Below are 22080 nucleotides of genomic sequence, written 5' to 3'. Positions count from 1 at the left end.
AGTCCTTACCTGGACGTAGCTGACCGATTTCCTGAGATTTGGGAAAGCTGGTCGACAACAGTTAAATTCAAAAAGCTGAATGACAATGAGCCTCACAGCCTTGTTATCATATTTAAAGTATCCACTTGCCTCCCTAAAGTGGGTTAGTCATACGCCCACCTTCCAACCTCAATTAAAACTGGAAGTGGGCGTGTTGGAGGCGGGTTTGGGCCAGAATATGAATTTTAGGATTTCAAACCCCCATCCGATCCAAACCCGCTCATTTTTTGGGTTAGCATTCCCCCCCTAAAATTAGAGGAGGGAACAAAATTAGCATCCTTAAATCACTACAGAAAGTACAGCATTTTTAAAAATTGCATAGGAAAATTATCCCTTAAGACTTGGAACTTTCTTCAGCACCAGAGGAAAAGTGCATTAAATACATAAACTCCACCCCTCCTAAGGAGGCCCAAAAGAAAGAAAGAAAGAAAGAATACCAGAATACCCACAACAAAAATCAGTACATAAACATTTCACCGCTAATAGCACAAAAAAAAAGTCAGTACTTTCCATCCAATGTACAAACCTACATAGCTACATCACCCTCCTTTAATTGTATTTTTTCTGGTGGATTAACTAAACAAACCTCAGGTTTCCTTAAAAAATATCTTGTGATAACCTGCTTAAAATAATCTGCACGTCACACAGAATATATATGTCACATTTTTAGAACATTACCTCATTTGAATTATATAATGACAAAAATGTTAGAATTCTGATAAGATGGAAGAGGTAATAATAAAAAGACAATAAATTTGTTGACCAGTAATTGATAAGTCGCAAAATTGTAACATTTCACAGTCATCTGACATTTGTATTATGCACTGCACAAATACATATGCAAGTTACACAGCAAAGGTCATATTTCATACAGTACAACAATAATAGAAATCCTTGCAGTAAAATATTTAACTCTTTCAATAATGCAGGTGCAATATGGCCTAGTTTCTATTGCACTGCCAATAACCAACAGATCACGTATTGATGCTATTACTGTAATCTCAATTAGACATTTGAAAAATACAGCTGTTCTGAACTTATAGAAACAGTGATTATGTAGGAAGGATTTTTTTGAACTCACTATGTACTACTGGCCTCACAAACAAGGCTAGCAGCCTCTCGTTATTCCTGAAGCTAGGTTCTGAAATGCGACATTTTGCTTCATAGTCTCAGCTCACAGCTCACTCACCACTTTCATTAAGCAGATGGGCACTTGCAGACAAAGTCTCAGTGAATGAGCTATTACATTCCTACCATTAGCCTGGAAAATGTCAAGAAAATTGAGGTCTGATTGGGGAAGAGACACTATGGTGACTTCAAATTTTATTGATAGAAAAACAACTATTAGGTTTCTGATAGATGGTTGAGGATAATGCCATTTTGATTCTCGATCCTGGCGCATTCCTCCAAAAGTTAAATGGTTTACAAGAATTAAGGACAATCTCAGTATTTTTTTGTTTATTTCATTTCTATTTATTTTATAAATACTTGTTTTGAAACAGTCAGATTGATGAGCTTATTGGAGGGAAGGAGTCGCTCTGAAGTGAAATGAATTAACACGGTAGAAATGATGAACATTCAGATGCAGCTTGGGTGTAGTTATAAATAGGTTTTTATGCATTAAGTAGCATAACAGCAGTTGGAGCTAACAATAACAATGACAGATGCATCATAAAAATGACCTTCTTAACTGTGTCAGAAATTCCTCAGGTCACATGGGGATTGTATTGTGCCCAATTGGATTTGCAGGGCCAGTGGAAGGGCACCACATTTACATGTGATAGACAGGTGCAGGCATCACTTTAGGGCCATCTCCAACACCCTTGGGTGGTGGGGGGGGGGGCGGGATTTCATTCAACCTTGGTCATGATTCTGTCCAATTATTTTTTTAAATTCTATCCTTCATGAGTCAAGCTCCTTATTGGCCTGGACCCCACTGATGGGGCCCACATCTGCCTTTGTGGAGGCTGGTATGCCTCATCTCAATTGGCATATCGTCATCCACACAAAGGCCTAACGAGTGAGAACTCACTGGCTCCTGGCTGCCATTTGTCTTGTAAGGAGCAGATCAAGGTTCTGGTCCAGAAACTGCAAGTGACCTCGTGGAACCCCAAGAAATTTCAGAAGCCTCAGAAATTAGTGCTGGGTATCAATATTCAGAATGTAGAAAAAGCAGATATTTGAACCAAATAGCTTTTCCCACGCTATACTTTTCCTGTGTTCTTCCTATGGTCAAAAGCACACACCAACAAGACTGATATTCCACTTAGCTTGATGATCTTTAATACATGACTATTTGATCTTAACTAATTACTGATATTTACTACAAACTCATGAGCCCTGAAAATAAGGAATGATTAATGATTGCTGTTAGTGGTATGTCCCAAGGACCTGTGCTGGAATCCCTCATTTTCTATTCATATTAATCATTTGGACAATAACAGAAGGTGACCGATATGCTGATCATACCAAAATAGAGGGGCATGGTAAACATTGAGGAAGAATGCAAGAATCTGCAGGAGATCACACACAGGTTAGAGAAGAGAGCAAGTCAGTGTCAGACAGTTAAAAAATATGCAATAGTAGACATTGAGGAAAAGTGAAACAACAGAGTGGAGCAACAGAGAAATCTAAGAGTTCAGATATATTGAGCTTTAACAGCAGGAGGGGGGGCAGAAAAATGGCTGTAAAAATGGGCCTTAAGATTCAGTTTTGACTTATACGAACTAAATACAAAACCAAAAGTAGTAATTCTTAATTTTTAGACCTTGATGAAGCTAAATTTGGAATACTGCATTTAGTTCATTATAGAACACATATCTGAACCATGTAAAGGGTTTACAAAAAAATTTTTTTTTTTAATTTTAAATTTAAAAGGATGTGAGTGTCACTGGCCAGGTCAGCATTTATTGTCCATCCCTAATTGCCCTTGAGAAGGTGGTGGTGAGCTGCCTTCTTGAACCGCTGCAGTCATGTGGGGTAGATACACCCACAGTGCTGTTAGGAAGGGAGTTCCAGGATTTTGACCCAGCGACAGTGAAGGAACGGCGATATAGTTCCAAGTCAGGATGGTGTGTGGCTTGGAGGGGAACTTGCAGGTGGTGGCATTCCCATGCTTCTGCTTTCCTTGTCCTTCTAGGTGGTAAAGGTCGTGGGTTTGGAAGGTGCTGTCGAATAAGCCTTGGTGCGTTGCTGCAGTGCATCTTGTAGATGGTACACACTGCTGCCACTGTGCGTCGATGGTGGAAGGAGTGAGTGTTTGTGGATGGGGTGCCAATCACGCGGGCTGCTTTGTCCTGGATGGTGTCAAGCTTCTTTCTATTTTATTTTTTTATTTCTATTTAGCGATACAGCACTGAAACAGGCCCTTCGGCCCACCGAGTCTGTGCCGACCATCAACCACCCATTTATACTAATCCTACACTAATCCCATATTCCTACCACATCCCCACCTGTCCCTATATTCTCCTACCACCTACCTACACTAGGGGCAATTTATAATGGCCAATTTACCTATCAACCTGCAAGTCTTTTGGTGGTGGGAGGAATCCGGAGTACCCGGCGAAAACCCACGCAGACACAGGGAGAACTTGCAAACTCCACACAGGCAGTACCCAGAATTGAACCCGGGTCGCTGGAGCTGTGAGGCTGCGGTGCTAACCACTGCGCCGCCCTAAAGTGTTCTTGAGTGTTGTTGGAGAAGCACCCATCCAGGCTAGTGGAGAGTATCACACTCCTGACTTGTGCCTTGTAGATGGTGGACAGGCTATAGGAAGTCAGGAAGTGAGTTACTTGCCACAGGATTCCTGGCCTCTGACCTGCTCTTATAGCCAAAGTATTTATATGGGTACAGTGAAGATTCTCTGGAATTATATCAGGAATATTTTATTATAGCTACAAAGATGAGCTTGAAAATGAGTTTTCCCATGAGCACAGAAAGTTAAGGAGATCGAATGGAGGGTTTCAAAATTATGAAAGGTTTTGAGAGGGTAAATAGTGGTTGTCAAATTGGTAACAAGAAGGCATTGTATCAATTATTATGACAGGAATGAAGGGAGTGTTAGGAGGACTTGTGTCACATGATAAGGTTTTTAGCAAAGTGGCTGCTGAGTCCATGATACCATTTCTAATTGACTGACTAAATACTTGAAAAGGAATGATAAAAGAGTATGATGGAAGGGTAGGGAACTGGGATTGGAGCAGATAGCTTCAGTTGAACGGTTACCAGGAGTCAGGCACAATTGGCCAAATGACCTCCTTTTGTGCTGTAATTTCTACGATTATAACCAATCAAAATAGTGCAGCAGGCACCTCAAAGACTGACCAAATTATTTTTGGAATGATTTGGTCTTAAAAATGTTCATCTCATAAGAACAATTCTATGGCAATTATTTTCCAATGACCATCATTTTGATTCAGCATATTGGACACAGCAACAAAATTCCATTTCGACATGGATTACCAAGTCTTCATCAATCAATACTAAAATTAAAGACATTTTGTGTACTACAACATATTCCTCTGATTCTGCTGGATAACAATCAGCTTTAGAAATATACTATATCCAAATTCTATGGAAAACATTCAGATTTTAAAAGCTACAAAAGCAGTTCAGTACACAAAGGGTTAACTCATCACTCTGTTAAATAATTATTAGCTACCCTATTTTAGTGATTCTAACCCAATAAAGCAAATTTGGGATAAGTATCCGAAAAGCAGGTTAATGGTAAAGCAAGTAAAAGTGGCTGCGTGTATAAGTACCAAATCCAAGTGTGTGTCACACATAGATCATCTATGAGAGCAGTAATAACTACGTTCAAATTTCACCTCGCCCAGCTGGTGTGTGATATTTCATAACATTTGTGCCCATAGTCATAGCTTTCAACAGCAAACCACCTGCAAATAACTTAAAATTCATCTCCGAAGAAACCCAAATCAATACCACAGTAAAACATAACACAATCACCAGTGACTTGTTTACAGGACACATGTGAACTCGGAGATAACAACCTCATAAAAACAAAAAGAACCACAGGCAAGGAAAGTAGAGAAGAGCTCAATGCTGTTGTCAAGAAGGCAGGTTAAAGGTAACCTTCGGTGAAAAGAGAACGTCTCTAGAGGATTTTTCCATGTACATATGTGCACATTATATGGCTATGGAAACAGCCAAGAAGAGCATATATGGCTCCATGCACTTCCTAAAGGAATACTCCACTCTAAGGCTGAACAGTATGCAAATAAAAACTCTGTAAAAAGGCCAATAATCATCTAAAATACTCCAGATGTACTTGGAAGTGTGGGAAATTATAGGATTGGGAAAGATTCATCTGGCCCAAAACCTAACACTAAGGGAGTGGTGAAGGAAATATCATGACCTGCTAAGCAGAGAGCCAGGGAGCACCAAATTCACTGAGCAGGGAGTTGATTCCTCATATCTCTTGTTGCAAGATGTTGAGCTGGGCTTACTTCTTTTGCTGCTTCCTCTTCCCTCTCATCATCCACATGCATGAAAGTGCCTGCAACAGTATTATAGTTTATTTCCTATATTCCACTGCTCACTTTTTCCCAAGATATCCTATGTACCAAGCCTCTCCAAAAAAGCATGTGACAGACTTTGGGCCTATGCAATTTTCAACTGTACTCTTTAATAATCTGCTGGTGTTCAATGTGTCTGGAAGTTGTGCTGATTTTTCAAGTCAACGTGTATTTTTTTACAGTGATGTTAACTATCAGTGCACTCCTCAATGTGATAGGACAATGGCAATTCTGCTTCACAGTAAGACAGTGCAAAATATAGAGGAATATTTTGTTTGGAGTATAAAATAAAATAATTTATTTTTAGCCTATCAGCACATAATTATCCACATCTTTTTCCACAGATGCTGCCAGACCTGCTGAGTGAATACAGCATTTCTTGTTTTTGTAGCACATAATTATAGTTTAGTAAAATAATTTTCCTTTAACTTTATTCACAAAGGAAAACATGCCCCACAGTATGTTAGAATATAACAAACCCCAACACCTGCCAAATCAACTTACCTTTATGCTACATAATAAATCATTTTTCCAATAGCTAAACAGTAATGTGCATACCTTGGCTGATCACTGCTTTTCTGTTCTGACCATCAAGGTCTGCACGTTCGATCACGTGATGCTTGGCATCTACCCAGTACATCTTTTGTCCTGCATAATCAATGGTGAGCCCATTGGGCCAGAAGAGATGGGTATCTGCAATGATTTTGCGGTTAGATCCATCCATGTCTGCATATTCTATCCGAGGAGTGTTACCCCAGTCCGTCCAATAGATGGTTCTGTAAAATGCATCAGATAAACCAATAGAATACAATGAAAAATGGACTATTTGAGGCTGAATGAAAGCAGCTTTTATTCAGGAATAAAACTAGCATAATTCTGTAATAATTAAACTTAAATCTAGAAAACTAAATGAGAACTGAAATAATTGAGGTGATTAATTAATAGTAGATGAGCATTTTTGAAACAAGTAGTTAAGTCCTGATTTTAACCTAACGCACCCAGCGAAAATGGGGCACATTTGGTCAGATGCCTGATTTACACCATACTCGATCATAAATCATAAGAATGGTTACAGCACAGAAGGAGGCCATTTGTCCTGTTGTGTCCATGCCAGCTCTCTGCAAGAGCAACTGACCTAGTCCCACTCCCCCACCTTTTTTCCGTAGCTCAGCAATTTTTTTTGCTTCAGATAATTGTCCAATTCTCTTTTGAAGGCCTCGATTGAATCTGCCTCCACCACACTCTCAGGCAGTGCATTCCAGATCCTAGCCAATCACTACGTAAAAAGTTTCTTCCTCATCTGAACTATCTCCTCTTTAAAGGCAGCCATCGTTCAGTTACAGTTTTGCCTGCCAATCTTTGACTTCAATTTACTTGGGTCAGATCCGGCCTCACTCCATTGAAGTTGGCCCTCCCTCAATTAATTCTCTTTACTCTGGATTGCTCTTTGTCCTTTTCCTTAGCTAACCTAAACCTTATGATGCTACAGCCACTGTCCCCTAAATGTTACTCTACTGACACATGATTCACTTGTCCCACCTCATTCCCCAGAACCAGATCCAGCAATGCCTCCTTCCTCGTTGACTAGAAAGACACTGACATAGACAATTCTCCTGAACACACTCCAGAAACTCTTTCTCCTCTCTGCCCTTTACTATTCCAGTCTGTATTAGGATAATTGAAGTCGCCCATTATCACTATTCTATAATTCTTGCACCTCCCTGTAATTTCCTTGCAAATTTGTTCCTTTGTACTTTCCCATTACTTGGTGGCCTATTGAATATCCCGTAAAATGTAATGGTACCTCCATTGTTTCTTAGTTCCAACCAAATAGATACTGACCTTGTCCTCTCTAGGACAACCTCTCTCACCAGCACTGGAACGTTCTCCTTTATCAGTACAGCTACCCCTCCTCCTTTCCTTCCTTCCCTATCTTTCCTGAACAGCTTGCATCCAGGATTATTTAGTACCCAGTCCTGCCCTTTTTTGAGCCAGGTCTTCATTATCGCCACAACATCATATTTCCATGTGGCTATCTGCGCCTGCAGCTCACCAACCTTATTTACTACACTTGGCGCATTCATATACATGCACAGTAAACCTAATTTAGAGTTTATTGCATTCCCTCCTCCTCTTACCCCACCTAATACTTTACCATTTCCTACTCTAGACAGGCCACTGACCTCAATGGAGCTGCAAATTAGACATTAGGTTAACACCATTAATTCATTGGTTTCTACAAGTATTATACCATTCAAAAGTTTCAATTTTGGGATGGGTGTGGACATGATGGGGGAGGAAGTGGGGAGCAGAAGAACATGAAAAATCAATGCGATAAATGTTTACAACGACATCCTGAAATAATCATGTGATATTTAATTGATGAAATCATCATTTGACAGCAAGCCATTGACAGTCATTCTAAACTTTAACAGATTTTACAATACCAAATTTCAAATCTCCGGAAGTTACTGGTTCCGAACTTGTTCGGCACAGCATTGTTATCACATTTGTATGAATTACAGAATTTTCTCAGTTTAGTTTGCACAACACATTGCAACTTACAAGTGTAACATTCTAGAAGTGATTCATTGCAGTTTGCAGCTCACATCCCACGACTGAATTTAAAAAAGCTGCAATATTAAATAAAACAATTCTTGTTGTGTTCTTGTACAATTGAAAATCAATTTCAATTCCCTGTGCTGTTTAGATGCTCCTGTTTAGCTTTTTAAAAATTTGTTTGGGCGATGTGGGCGTCACTGGCGAGGCCAACATTTATTGCCCATCCCTAATTGCCCTTGAACTGAGTGGCTTGCGAGGCCATTTCAGAGGCCATTTCAAGAGTCAACTACATTGCTGTGGTTCTGGAGTCACATGTAGGCCAGACCAGGTGAGGACGGCAGATTTCCTTCCCTAAAGGACATTAGCTGAAAGCAATCACATTTGTGCCGATTTGCAGATTATTCTGAACTCGGACTTATGAATACTTATAAATGTTGACTATTGTCTTGCCTCTGAAATTACACAGTGGCATATTAGCTTACTAATGCTTAAAAAATTCATCTGAAATTGCTCTGTTATTTTAGCAGCGGCATTATAGCAGATGTGTTAGTACATTCATTTTAAATAATAATGAATTAAAATAGATTAGAATTATTTCAGATGAACAGCTGGATGGTCATGTACTAGTATCTGACAGCATAATTTCAACACCTAGATCGGTATTTTGTGCAGAATGGAAAATTCGAGAAAGTGGAATCCATTGGCCAGGCCATGAAAGTGTGACAACCTTGAAGGTTCGTGAACTGATAGATCTGAACAAGTGGGACACTTAATCAAAAGCTGAACTGGAATTAATGAAAACCAGGGCATCAGAATAATGACCATAAAGTGGGGCAGGCAGGTTACAAAACCAATACCAGAGAAACAAACTACAATGTCAGTACTGCTGGAGCTCTTTAAAAATAGAAAAGACCACATTACATAGTCAATAAAAGGAACAGCTGAAACAGCAACAGTAGGACAACAATATCAAAAACTGCAAAGTTGGGAGAACAAATTAAAACAATTTAAAAAAAGACCACTTGAGAATCCATTCCAAGCCAAATACATTCAGTATGTGAGCATAAGCAATGTCCATCACTAAGATACATTTGTGGATTTGGCTGGGACCTTGGGACACCGTAACTAATATAACATCAAAGAGTGACTTTAATTTGCTGTGCATGAAGTAAAGCCTTTTGTAGGCCCCCAGTGGCAGGGTGTACCGTGTCAAAATGACCTTTGGGATTGTGTCATGTTAAAAAAATGTCTGAGTCATTAAAATCGCTACAAATTATAGTTGAGTTTGAGGTTAGAATCTGTTACTAAATGCAGTGATGTTTAAGAGCAAAGATCATAATTTTACTTGAAATGTATTACTCCTGAGCTGAAACAGATGGCATTTGGTGTTAATGCTATAGGCAACTGAAATAGATTCACACAGGATCAAAGTCTGTGGCCTGTCTTACCCCTCTATTGGATGTAGTGCAATGGCTCGCGGTTTCTCTAGATTCTGCCATAAAAGTACTTTTCTCTGTATTCCATCAAGATTTGCGACCTCGATACGTGATGTCCCAGAGTCCGTCCAGTACAATTTGTTGTGGATCCAATCAATGGCCAGCCCACCTGACAAAGATTAATTTTTTGGAGACATTATACAGTTGTTGTTGGCTTCTTCCTATCTCTGTTGATCAAGAATCACAAAACAGTACCTAAACCACTTCGTAGCAACAATCAGATGCATGAGATATGGCAGGAGCAATTCCCTGATTGACATCTGAGTGACTCACAGTGCTATAGAAAACAGAAGAAAATCATTGACAGAATATAAAACCTTCCTTCCTTCCTCTGTGCAGTCTCAACCATTTTATAATTAGCTTGCTATCGTTTCCTTACCAGACTCTACTGAAAATAAACATTTTAATCTCCAAAAATACTGGATATAGATCATAAACAACAGAGTTCAAAATTGTCTACAAATGTATTTAATAAGTTAGTCAGAAATATCAACCAAATGAAAATAAAGCTTAAAGTTTGCAGGCATATTTAGAAATTAAAAAATGACATGTTTTAAGTAAGCAACGCCCTTCCTCCTGGCTCACGTAGGCCAATGATTTCAACTGATTTTAATCAGGTTTCTACCACAGCAAATGTCATAGACTCCCAAGTGAAAATAAAACCTTAAAAACTCAGTTTACACATTAATAGGCAATACATGTTTATTAAGTAAGAAGATGCTGACAAAATGTCAGTAAAAGTGGAGATGGTAGAGGTAATGGGCTGGATTCTGCTGTCCCCCAGCCGTCGGGTTCTGTGGCGGGGTGGGGGGAGGGGCCTGAAGATGGCTCCAGATGAGGTCAGCCACAGATCTTGACTCCATGAGGGCCCGGCCCGATCCTCCCGGCAGCGGCAACCCCCCACACCATCCCCCACCACCACCCCCCACCATTAGAATTAGAATTAGAATATTACAGCGCAGTACAGGCCCTTCGGCCCTCGATGTTGCGCCGAGCTGTGAAACCATCTGACCTACACTATTCCATTTTCATCCATGTGTCTATCCAATGTCCACTTAAATGCCCTTAAAGTTGGCGAATCTACTACTGCTGCAGGCAGGGCATTCCACGCCCTTACTACTCTCTGAGTAAAGAAACTACCTCTGACATCTGTCCTATATCTATCACCCCTCAACTTGAAGCTATGTCCCCTCGTGTTTGCCATCACCATCCGAGGAAAAAGACGCTCACTATCCACCCTATCTAACCCTCTGATTATCTTATATGTCTCTATTAAGTCACCTCTCCTCCTCCTTCTCTCCAACGAAAACAACCTCAAGTCCCTCAGCCTTTCCTCGTAAGACCTTCCCTCCATACCAGGCAACATCCTAGTAAATCTCCTCTGCACCCTTTCCATAGCTTCCACATCCTTTCTATAATGCGGTGACCAGAACTGCACGCAATACTCCAGGTGCGGTCTCACCAGAGTCTTGTACAGCTGCAGCATGACCTCGTGGCTCCGAAACTCGACCCCCCTACTAATAAAAGCTAACACACCATATGCCTTCTTGACAGCCCTATTAACCTGGTTAGCAACCTTCAGGGATTTATGCACCTGGACACCAAGATCTCTCTGCTCATCTACACTAACAAGAATCTTCCCATTAGCCCAGTACTCTGCATTCCTGTTACTCCTTCCAAAGTGAATCACCTCACACTTTTCCGCATTAAACTCCATTTGCCATCTCTCAGCCCAGCTCTGCAGCCTATCTATGTCTCTCTGTACCCTACAACATCCTTCGGCACTATCCACAACTCCACCGACCTTAGTGTCATCTGCAAATTTACTAACCCACCCTTCTACACCCTCTTCCAGGTCATTTATAAAAATGACAAACAGCAATGGCCCCAAAACAGATCCTTGCGGTACACCACTAGTAACTAAACTCCAGGATGAACATTTGCCATCAACCACCACCCACCCTCTGTCTTCTTTCAGCTAGCCAATTTCTGATCCAAAGCTCTAAATCACCTTCAACCCCATACTTCCGTATTTTCTGCAATAGCCTACCGTGGGGAACCTTATCAAACGCCTTACTGAAATCCATATACACCACATCCACTGCTTTACCCTCATCCACCTGTTTGGTCACCTTCTCGAAAAACTCAATAAGGTTTGTGAGGCACGACCTACCCGTCACAAAACCGTGCTGACTATCTCTAATGTACTTATTCTTTTCAAGATGATTATAAATCCTGTCTCTTATAACCTTTTCCAACATTTTACCCACAACCGAAGTGAGGCTCACAGGTCTATAATTACCAGGGCTGTCTCTACTCCCCTTCTTGAACAAGGGGACAACATTTGCAATCCTCCAGTCTTCCGGCACTATTCCTGTCGACAATGACGACATAAAGATCAAGGACAAAGGCTCTGCAATCTCCTCCCTAGCTTCCCAGAGAATCCTAGGATAAATCCCATCTGGCCCAGGGGACTTATCTATTTTCACACTTTCCAAAATTGCTAACACCTCCTCCTTGTGAACCTCAATCCCATCTAGCCTTGTAGCCTGAATCTCAGTATTCTCAACAACATTTTCTTTCTCTACTGTAAATACTGACGCAAAATATTCATTTAACACTTCCCCTATCTCCTCTGATTCCACACACAACTTCCCACCACTATCCTTGATTGGCCCTAATCTAACTCTAGTCATTCTTTTATTCCTGATATACCTATAGAAAGCCTTAGGGTTTTCCCTGATCCGATCCACCAATGACTTCTCGTGTCCTCTCCTTGCTCTTCTTAGCTCTCCCTTTAGATCCTTCCTGGCTAGCTTGTAGCTCTCAAGCGCCCTAACTGAGCCTTCACGTCTCATCCTAACATAAGCCTTCTTCTTCCTCTTGACAAGCGCTTCAACTTCTTTAGTAAACCACGGCTCCCTCGCACAACAACTTCCTCCCTGCCTCACAGGTACATACTTATCAAGGACACGCAGTAGCTGCTCCTTGAATAAGCTCCACATTTCGATTGTTCCCATCCCCTGCAGTTTCCTTCCCCATCCTATGCATCCTAAATCTTGCCTAATCGCATCATAATTTCCTTTCCCCCAGTTATAATTCTTGCCCTGCGGTATATACCTGTCCCTGCCCATCGCTAAGGTAAACCTAACCGAATTGTGATCACTGTCACCAAAGTGCTCACCTACATCTAAATCTAACACCTGGCCGGGTTCATTTCCCAGTACCAAATCCAATGTGGCATCGCCCCTGGTTGGCCTGTCTACATACTGTGTCAGAAAACCCTCCTGCACACACTGGACAAAAACTGACCCATCTAAAGTACTCGAACTATAGTATTTCCAGTCGATATTTGGAAAGTTAAAGTCCCCCATAACAACTACCCTGTTACTCTCACCCCTGTCGAGAATCATCTTCGCTATCCTTTCCTCTACATCTCTGGAACTATTCGGAGGTCTATAAAAGACCATGCGCTGGGTAACGGGACCACAATTTAAATATCCAAATTAATAAAATTATTAAATTTAAATATACTTACCTGAGACCTTGAGGACCCGCTGCGATCTCTGGCGAGGCGGCCAGCTCTCCCGCGCCTTCGGATCCCCGTCTGGGGAAACGAGGTGTGACACTGGTGGGGAGAGGGGGGGGTGGGAAGAGGTACATTTATCAGGGCGGGGAGGTCAAATAAATGTCATGGGTGTAGGGGATGGTGGGAAGGATTGTACTTTAAATTTTGCACAGTTTGTGGGGGAAAAGGTCAGATGTTAAAGCTAAGTGTTTTGGGGAGGGAAAGGGCAAAAGGTTAAAGTAAGTATTATGGGGGGGGGGGGGGGGGTGGGAGAGGGGCAAAAGAAATGTATTTATTTATTTTACTGAATATGTCTTAAAATATTTAAATAAGCTGGCAGGGCTGACTGCCCTTTAAAAATGGTGTCAGCGCCTGCACACAGGCAGCTAACGCCATTGCTGGGGACGGACAGCCCGCTCCCTCTACATTGATTGGGGGGGTGGGGGTGCGTGGGCAGGTCGCCTTTTTTTGAGCTCCCTGCCGAGATCAATGAGATGAGCGGCAAGCTCTTAAAATCTAGCCCAGTGTCAGCTGAGATGAAAAATTGGCTTAAGGACAGAAAACAGCGAGTCATGGTAAGTGGTTGTTGTTCAGACAGGATAACCGTGGACAGTGGTGTTCCTAAAGGTCAGGGCTGGGACCACTTTTTTTGATATACATAAATGATGTGAATATTGGAATACAGAGTAACATTTCAAAATTTGCTGATGATACCAAATTTTGGAGAAGTGGCACACAGTGAGGACGATACAAATTGACTGCAACAGGACATAGATAGGCTAGCAGAGTGGGTAGACAAGTGGAAAACAGAATTTAATACAGAGAAGCGTGGGGTGATGCATTTTGGCAGAAGGGACAGGAAGAGGCAATATAGACTAAATGGCACAGTTCTAAAGAGTGTGCAGGGACACAGGCACCTGGGGGTGCATGTGCATTGATCTTTGAAGGTTGCAGGACATATTGAGAGAGTGATCAGCAAAGCCAATGCGATCTTGGGCTTCATCAATAAGCATATTGAGTACAAAAGCAGGGAGGTTTTGCTGAACCTTTATAAAGCTCTGGTTCGGCTACAACGAGAGTATTGCTTCCAGTTCTTTAGGAAGGATGCGAGAGTCCTTGAGAGGGTGCAGAGGAAATTTACTAGAATGGTTCCAGGGATGGGGGATTTTAGCGACAAGGTTAACTTGGAGAAGCTGAAGTTGTTCTCCTTGTAACAAAGGGGATTGCAGGGAGATTTAATAGAGGTGTACAAATTATGACAGGTTTAGATAAGGTAGACAGAGAAAACAGTTCCCATATGCTGATGTTACAAGGACTAGGGGACACGGATTTAAGATTTTGGGCAAGAGATGCGAGGGGATGTGAGGAAGAACTTTTTTGCACAGCGAGTGGTAATGAGCTGGAACTCACTGCTTACAAGGGTCTTGGAAGCAGAGACCATCAATGATTTCAAAAAGAAACTGGATGGGCACTTGAAGCAAATAAAACTGCAGGGTTATGGGGATAGACCAGGGGCAGGATTGACTGGGTTGCTGTATGGAAAGCTGGCATAGACTTGATGGCCTAAATGGCCTCCTTCTGTGCTGTACATGACTCTATGACTGAGATTTTATCCTGGCGAAGGTCATCTTCATGTCTGGAAAAAAGCAACGGAAAGAACCCCGCGACGCCTCATCTGTGGGAGGCCTGCCAAATCTAGTGTTAACTAGGCTCTTAACTGGACAGCGGCAGGCCTTCCACAGGATCAAGGACCTCGGCAAAGGACTCTAACCCTCTGAGAGCTGCTGGCCAATCAGAGGCCGACAGCGCTTTAACTGAGCAGCGTCATCGTGGAGGCGGTGGCTGCTGCCAATGGAGCACCATGGGTTTAAACTGACCAAATATCAGTTTTACTTTAAAGAAAGTGTATACAGATGCAGCCTCACGTAAGGCTGCACAGTGCGGAGTTTTGGTTGATTTCTAGAAGCAGAAGTTGGTCCAATCAGAGATGCGTCTGGTGCACAGTAATCGGTTGCTATGCACCAGATAAAAGCTCTGACTGGTTCAACTTTCACTTTTCGAATTCAGTGGAAATTCAAACATCCTGTGCTGAGATCGTCCAATTGCTCAGTTTCTTCAAAATGTAAAGAAATTCAGACTTTCTTTACCAGTAAAGCTGGAAAGTGGGTGGCAGCTACAAGTATCCACCAGGTAAGCAGTATCTTTTCACAATATTATCATTCAGGTCACCTTTGCTTAAATTAATATCTGCACTGATTTGCCATTTCAAAGTGTTCCAAACTCCCCCCGCCAGATCCCGTGGGCTAGACAACTAACACAAATGTGACGTTTGATGTTTGATAAAAGTTGAAGATATTAATCCCGTAGAAGGACGAAATAGAGCTGGGTAAAACAAAAATAGGAAGTCCAATCCTCCCTACTTGGACTTGGGATTCACATTTACTGGCGCTGACAAAGAACAAAAAAGAACAAAGAAAATTACAGCACAGGAACAGGCCCTTCGGCCCTCCAAGCCTGCGCCGATCTAGATCCTCTATCTAAACATGTCGCCTATTTTCTAAGGGTCTGTATCTCTTTGCTTCCTGCCCATTCATGTATCTGTCTAGATACATCTTAAAAGACGCTATCCTGCCCGCATCTACCACCTCCGCTGGCAACGTGTTCCAGGCACTCACCACCCTCTGCATAAAGAACTTTCCACGCATATCCCCCCGATACTTTTCCCCTCTCACTTTGAACTCGTGACCCCTAGTAATTGAATCCCCCACTCTGGGAAAAAGCCTCTTGCTATCCACCCTGTCTATACCTCTCATGATTTTGTACACCTCAATCAGGTCCCCCCTCAACCTCCATCTTTCTAATGAAAATAATCCTAATCTGCTCAACCTCTCTTCATAGCTAGCGCCCTCCATACCAGGCAACATCCTGGTGAACCGCCTCTGCACCCTCTCCAAAGCATCTACATCCTTTTGGTAATGTGGCAAACAGAACTGCACGCAGTATTCCAAATGTGGCCGAACCAAAGTCTTATACAACTGTAACATGACCTGCCAACCCTTGTACTCAATACCCCGTCCGATGAAGGAAAGCATGCCGTATGCCTTCTTGACCACTCTATTGACCTGCGTTGCCACCTTCAGGGAACAATGGACCTGAACACCCAAATCTCTCTGTACATCAATTTTCCCCAGGACTTTTCCATTTACTGTATAGTTCACTCTTGAATTGGATCTTCCAAAATGCATCACCTCGCATTTGCCCTGATTGAACTCCATCTGCCATTTCTCTGCCCAACTCTCCAATCTATCTATATTCTGCTGTATTCTCTGACAGTCCCCTTCACTATCTGCTACTCCACCAATCTTAGTGTCGTCTGCAAACTTGCTAATCAGACCGCCTATACTTTCCTCCAAATCATTTATGTATATCACAAACAACAGTGGTCCCAGCACGGATCTCTGTGGAACACCACTGGTCACACGTCTCCATTTTGAGAAACTCCCTTCCACTGCTACTGTCTGTCTCCTGTTGCCCAGCCAGTTCTTTATCCATCTAGCTAGTACACCCTGGACCCCATGCGACTTCACTTTCTCCATCAGCCTACCATGGGGAACCTTATCAAACGCCTTACTGAAGTCCATGTATATGACATCTACAGCCCTTCCCTCATCAATCAACTTTGTCACTTCCTCAAAGAATTCTATTAAGTTGGTAAGACATGACCTTCCCTGCACAAAACCATGTTGCCTATCACTGATAAGCCCATTTTCTTCCAAATGGGAATAGATCCTATCCCTCAGTATCTTCTCCAGCAGCTTCCCTACCACTGACGTCAGGCTCACCGGTCTATAATTACCTGGATTTTCCCTGCTACCCTTCTTAAACAAGGGGACAACATTAGCAATTCTCCAGTCCTCCGGGCCCTCACCTGTGTTTAAGGATGCTGCAAAGATATCTGTTAAGGCCCCAGCTATTTCCTCTCTCGCTTCCCTCAGCAACCTGGGATAGATCCCATCCGGACCTGGGGACTTGTCCACCTTAATGCCTTTTAGAATACCCAACACTTCCTCCCTCCTTATGCCGACTTGACCTAGAGTAATCAAACATCTGTCCCGAACCTCAACATCCGTCATGTCCCTCTCCTCGGTGAATACCGATGCAAAGTACTCGTTTAGAATCTCACCCATTTTCTCTGACTCCATGCATAACTTTCCTCCTTTATCCTTGAGTGGGCCAATCCTTTCTCTAGTTACCCTCTTGCTCCTTATATATGAATAAAAGGCTTTGGGATTTTCCTTAACCCTGTTTGCTAAAGATATTTCATGACCCCTTTTAGTCCTCTTAATTCCTCGTTTCAGATTGGTCCTACATTCCCGATATTCTTTCAAAGCTTCGTCTTTCTTCAGCCTCCTAGACCTTATGTATGCTTCCTTTTTCCTCTTAGCTCGTCTCACAATTTCACCTGTCATCCATGGTTCCCTAATCTTGCCATTTCTATCCCTCATTTTCACAGGAACATGTCTCTCCTGCACGCTAATCAACCTCTCTTTGATGATCAACCGCAATGTGTTTGTGCTGAAGTTCAAGCTCAGGACAGCATGAAGCCAAGCCAACTAAAATGCCACTTGGAGACCAAGTCTCCTGCCCTCAAAGATAACCCACAAGATTTCTTCAAAAGACAACTCTTTCATCTAAAATAACAGATGAAGGTAATTGAAGTGTTTAGACTCCTATCCCATGGCAATGTCTTGGCAAGAACCTATGAACCTATGAAGTGCCGCATATATTTGATTGCCTCTAAATCACTACTTCATCATGATTTTCTTGACCAGCACTTCAGGTTTTACTGGGCTATTTTTTTTATTGCCGATCTCAAGGGCAATTAGGGATGGACAATAAATCCTGGCCTAGCCAGCGACGCCCACATCCTATGAATGAATTTAAAAAAGCCTAGTAAAACCTGAAGTTTCTTTCTTTTGGGCCTCCTTATCTCAAGAGACAATGGATACGCGCCTGGAGGTGGTCAGTGGTTTGAGAAGCAGTGCCTGGAGTGGCTATAAAGGCCAATTCTGGAGTGACAGGCTCTTCCACAGGTGCTGCAGAGAAATTTGTTTGTCGGGGCTGTTGCACAGTTGGCTCTCCCCTTGCCCCTCTGTCTTTTTTCCTGCCAACTACTAAGTCTCTTCGACTCGCCACAACTTAGCCCTGTCTTTATGGCTGCCTGCCAGCTCTGGCAAACGCTGGCAACTGACTCCCAGACTTGTGATCAATGTCACAGGATTTCATGTCGCGTTTGCAGACGTCTTTATAGCGGAGACATGGACAGCCGGTGGGTCTGATACCAGTGGCGAGCTCGCTGTACAATGTATCTTTGGGGATCCTGCCATCTTCCATGCGGCTCACATGGCCAAGCCATCTCAAGCGCTGCTGACTCAGTAGTGTGTACAAGCTGGGGATGTTAGCCGCTTCGAGGACTTCTGTGTTGGAGATACGGTCCTGCCACCTGATGCCAAGTATTCCCCAGAGGCAGCGAAGATGGAATGAGTTGAGACGCCGCTCTTGGCTGGCATACGTTGTCCAGGCCTCGCTGCAACTGAGCAAGGTACTGAGGACACAGGCCTGATACACTCAGACTTTTGTGTTCCGTGTCAGTGCGCCATTTTCCCACACTCTCTTGGCCAGTCTGGACATAGCAGTGGAAGCCTTTCCCATGCGCTTGTTGATTTCTGCATCTAGAGACAGGTTACTGGTGATAGTTGAGCCTAGGTAGGTGAACTCTTGAACCACTTCCAGAGCGTGGTCGCCAATATTGATGGATGGAGCATTTCTGACGTCCTGCCCCATGATGTTCGTTTTCTTGAGGCTGATGGTTAGGCCAAATTCATTGCAGGCAGCCGCAAACCTGTCGATGAGACTCTGCAGGCATTCTTCAGCGTGAGATGTTAAAGCAGCATCGTCAGCAAAGAGGAGTTCCATGATGAGGACTTTCCGTACTTTGGACTTCGCTCTTAGACGGGCAAGGTTGAACAACCTGCCCCCTGATCTTGTGTGGAGGAAAATTCCTTCTTCAGAGGACTTGAACGCATGTGAAAGCAGCAGGGAGAAGAAAATCCCAAAAAGTGTGGGTGCGAGAACACAGCCCTGTTTCACGCCACTCAGGATAGGAAAGGGCTCTGATGAGGAGCCACCATGTTGACTTGTGCCTTTCATATTGTCATGGAATGAGGTGATAATACTTAGTAGCTGTGGTGGGCATCCAATCTTTTCTGGTAGTCTGAAGAGACCACGTCTACTGACGAGGTCAAAGGCTTTGGTGAGATCAATGAAAGCAATGTAGAGGGGCATCTGTTGTTCACGGCATTTCTCCTGTATCTGATGAAGGGACAACAGCATGTCAACGGTCGATCTCTCTGCTCGAAAGCCACACTGTGCCTCAGGGCAGACGCGCTCAGCCAGCTTCTGGAGCCTGTTTAGAGCGACTCGAGCAAAGACTTTCCCCACTATGCTGAGCAGGGAGATTCCACGGTAGTTGTTGCAGTCATCGCGGTCACCTTTGTTTTTATAGAGGGTGATGATATTGGCATCGCGCATGTCCTGGGATACTGCTCCCTCGTCCCAGCACAGGCAAAGCAGTTTATGTAGTGCTGAGAGTATAGCAGGCTTGGCACTCTTGATTATTTCAGGGGTAATGCTGTCCTTCCCAGGGGCTTTGCCGCTGGCTAGAGAATCAATGGCATCACTGAGTTCCAATTTGGTTGGCTGTATGTCCAGCTCATCCATGACCTGAAGTACTGGCTGACATATCTGACAGATTCAATGAACTCAATCTTTTTCCCATGCAGAAGTACAGAGAAACTTCTGTGATGAAATTGCTCGGCGCTGCACGACAATGGGATGGAAATTGATTCCAACCCGTTTTCAGGCCTGAAGTAGGTGGTGAGCAGGGGGCATGGACTAGAAGCTGGAGCCCGAGTCTCACCCAAAGTTGGGCCTTGTGCCTCATTAGCCTATTGGCAATGAGCTGCAGACACCAATTGGGCATTCAGAAATAGGCCACTCGTTCCCAGAGGATGAAGTTGGTCCAGGGGTCTTCCTGCAAGCAGCCCTTAGGTATGTCCTAAGACTGGGGGGATGGGGGGAGGGAGATCGGGAGCACGTGAGAGTGAGGGTGGGGGCTGGAAACAGGTGCATTCAGGTAATTATTGTTTGAACAAAATGTACATTTTTGAGAATGGCTTCCAACAGTCCCTTTAAGGGCCACTGGTAAGGCTGTATGTAGACAGCGTTAACCTGAATGCAGTTGCATTCAAGGCTAATTTCAAAGGGGTGATTCAAACTGGCATTAGCCCCGCTATTTACACAAACATACTGACGTAAGTTTCAGGTGTGGGCCCAGTAAACCTACGCAGGAGTCTTTACCAACATGGAAGTGGCGCACTTACAACGCAGATTGAGCGCGTCTGCACCACCCACCATATTGGATGTTTTGGCATTTATTTGACTTCAATGGAAAAGAACATTGTCTGCGGTGTAAATTGAGCTACGAATTCATTATCAGCTGTTTCACACTACTGGCAAAAACTAATTCCCCCCATCCCCCACTGTTTTTTAAACTGTGAATCTCCAAAGAGGGGGCTCAGCAATTATAAGCTTGGGAACCTCTGTTCTATTGTCTAAAGGGCCTCAAGGTCAATGGCTAAATCTGCCTCAAGGAAAAAGCAGTTTGCTGCTGTTTACCTTTGATTTTCTATATAAAAAAAGACTGTCACTATATACAGATAAGGCCTGGTGATCTCAGGTCATTGCTGTGTGCACAGGCTGCTCACACCCATGAAACAAAGGTCAACAATGGGTAAACAATCCAGCTGTCTCACCCCCAATGGTATACTGTGGTGCCCTGGCCACATCATCAATGTCTATGACCACGTGTAGGAACGATCGCGTGTCGCTTGCAAATGTGGCCATTTTGAATCTGTGAATAATGTGAAAAATGTGAATCGTCATACTCACACATCTAAACATGACGACTCATTTCTGATGTATGGCTTAATATCACCACAAAGAACAGTCTTTCTAAACACTCTGAAATGTAAATCATTGATAGTTTCCCATGTTTATCTGATTTAAACGGATTTGATTATGTTATCTGTACCTGGACTCTCAAGACCCGTTGATACTACTTCCTCCACATTACTTCCATTCAGGTTCGCTTTCATAATGCGGTCTAAGGTCACATCCGACCAGAACACCAGTTCCTTGCTGTGGTGGAAGTCCAGAGCGATGGCGTTCTCCAGATTGTTGAGTAGAAGTGTGTATTCTGATCGGCGGGGCAGTACCTGGCGGATATCAATCCGATTTGCAAACAGCAGCACTGGTTCTGGCCCTTAAGATAATAAAAAATTCAGATACAGACAAGTTAACAAACATGTTTCATTCGACAGGATTTCAAGTACCCCCCAAGACTAACCATTAACAAAGCACTAAAGAATTTAGGAGGAATTTCTTTATACAGAGAGTGATGAGAATGTGCAACTCACTGCCACATGGAGAGGCAGAAGCGAATAGTATTGATGCAATTAAGGAGAGGCTTGATGCATGCATGAGGGAGAATGAAATAGAGGGATATGGAGAGAGGGGACAGGTTAAGAGGAGGTAATTAGAGTGGGAGGAGGCTTGTGTGGAGGATTAACACTGGCGTAGACAAGTTAGGTCAAATGACCTGTTTTCTGTGCTGTAGATTCTGTGTAATGAATCCTGTCACACTATGGCACAGAGCATAACAATACTAAGTTACAAGTGTCACTATTTCGGTGTCGTAATGCTTCACAAACATAAATGTGGACATAGTAGTTTGAATCAATTCGTCTGCACCTAGAGGGG

General features: G+C 43.1%; 1 protein-coding gene across 7 annotated transcripts in view; it reads right to left on the bottom strand.

Annotated features, from left to right (window-relative positions):
- lrp4 (low density lipoprotein receptor-related protein 4) overlaps positions 1–22080 on the bottom strand; it is a 472786-nt gene that overhangs the window by 87742 nt on the left and 362964 nt on the right. For all 7 annotated transcript variants that reach the window (XM_068046457.1, XM_068046460.1, XM_068046459.1 and 4 more), the window contains exons 12-14: positions 21353–21583; positions 9585–9741; positions 6133–6350 (exon numbers count right to left, since the gene is read on the bottom strand). In XM_068046457.1, the coding sequence (XP_067902558.1) occupies positions 6133–6350; positions 9585–9741; positions 21353–21583 (606 nt within the window). The remainder of the gene's footprint in view (positions 1–6132; positions 6351–9584; positions 9742–21352; positions 21584–22080) is intronic.

Source organism: Heterodontus francisci, chromosome 14 (assembly GCF_036365525.1).
Source record: "Heterodontus francisci isolate sHetFra1 chromosome 14, sHetFra1.hap1, whole genome shotgun sequence".
Taxonomy (NCBI): Eukaryota; Metazoa; Chordata; class Chondrichthyes; order Heterodontiformes; family Heterodontidae; genus Heterodontus; species Heterodontus francisci.
Note: the sequence above shows the minus strand (reverse complement) of the source record. Positions and strands in the feature narration are given on the sequence as shown.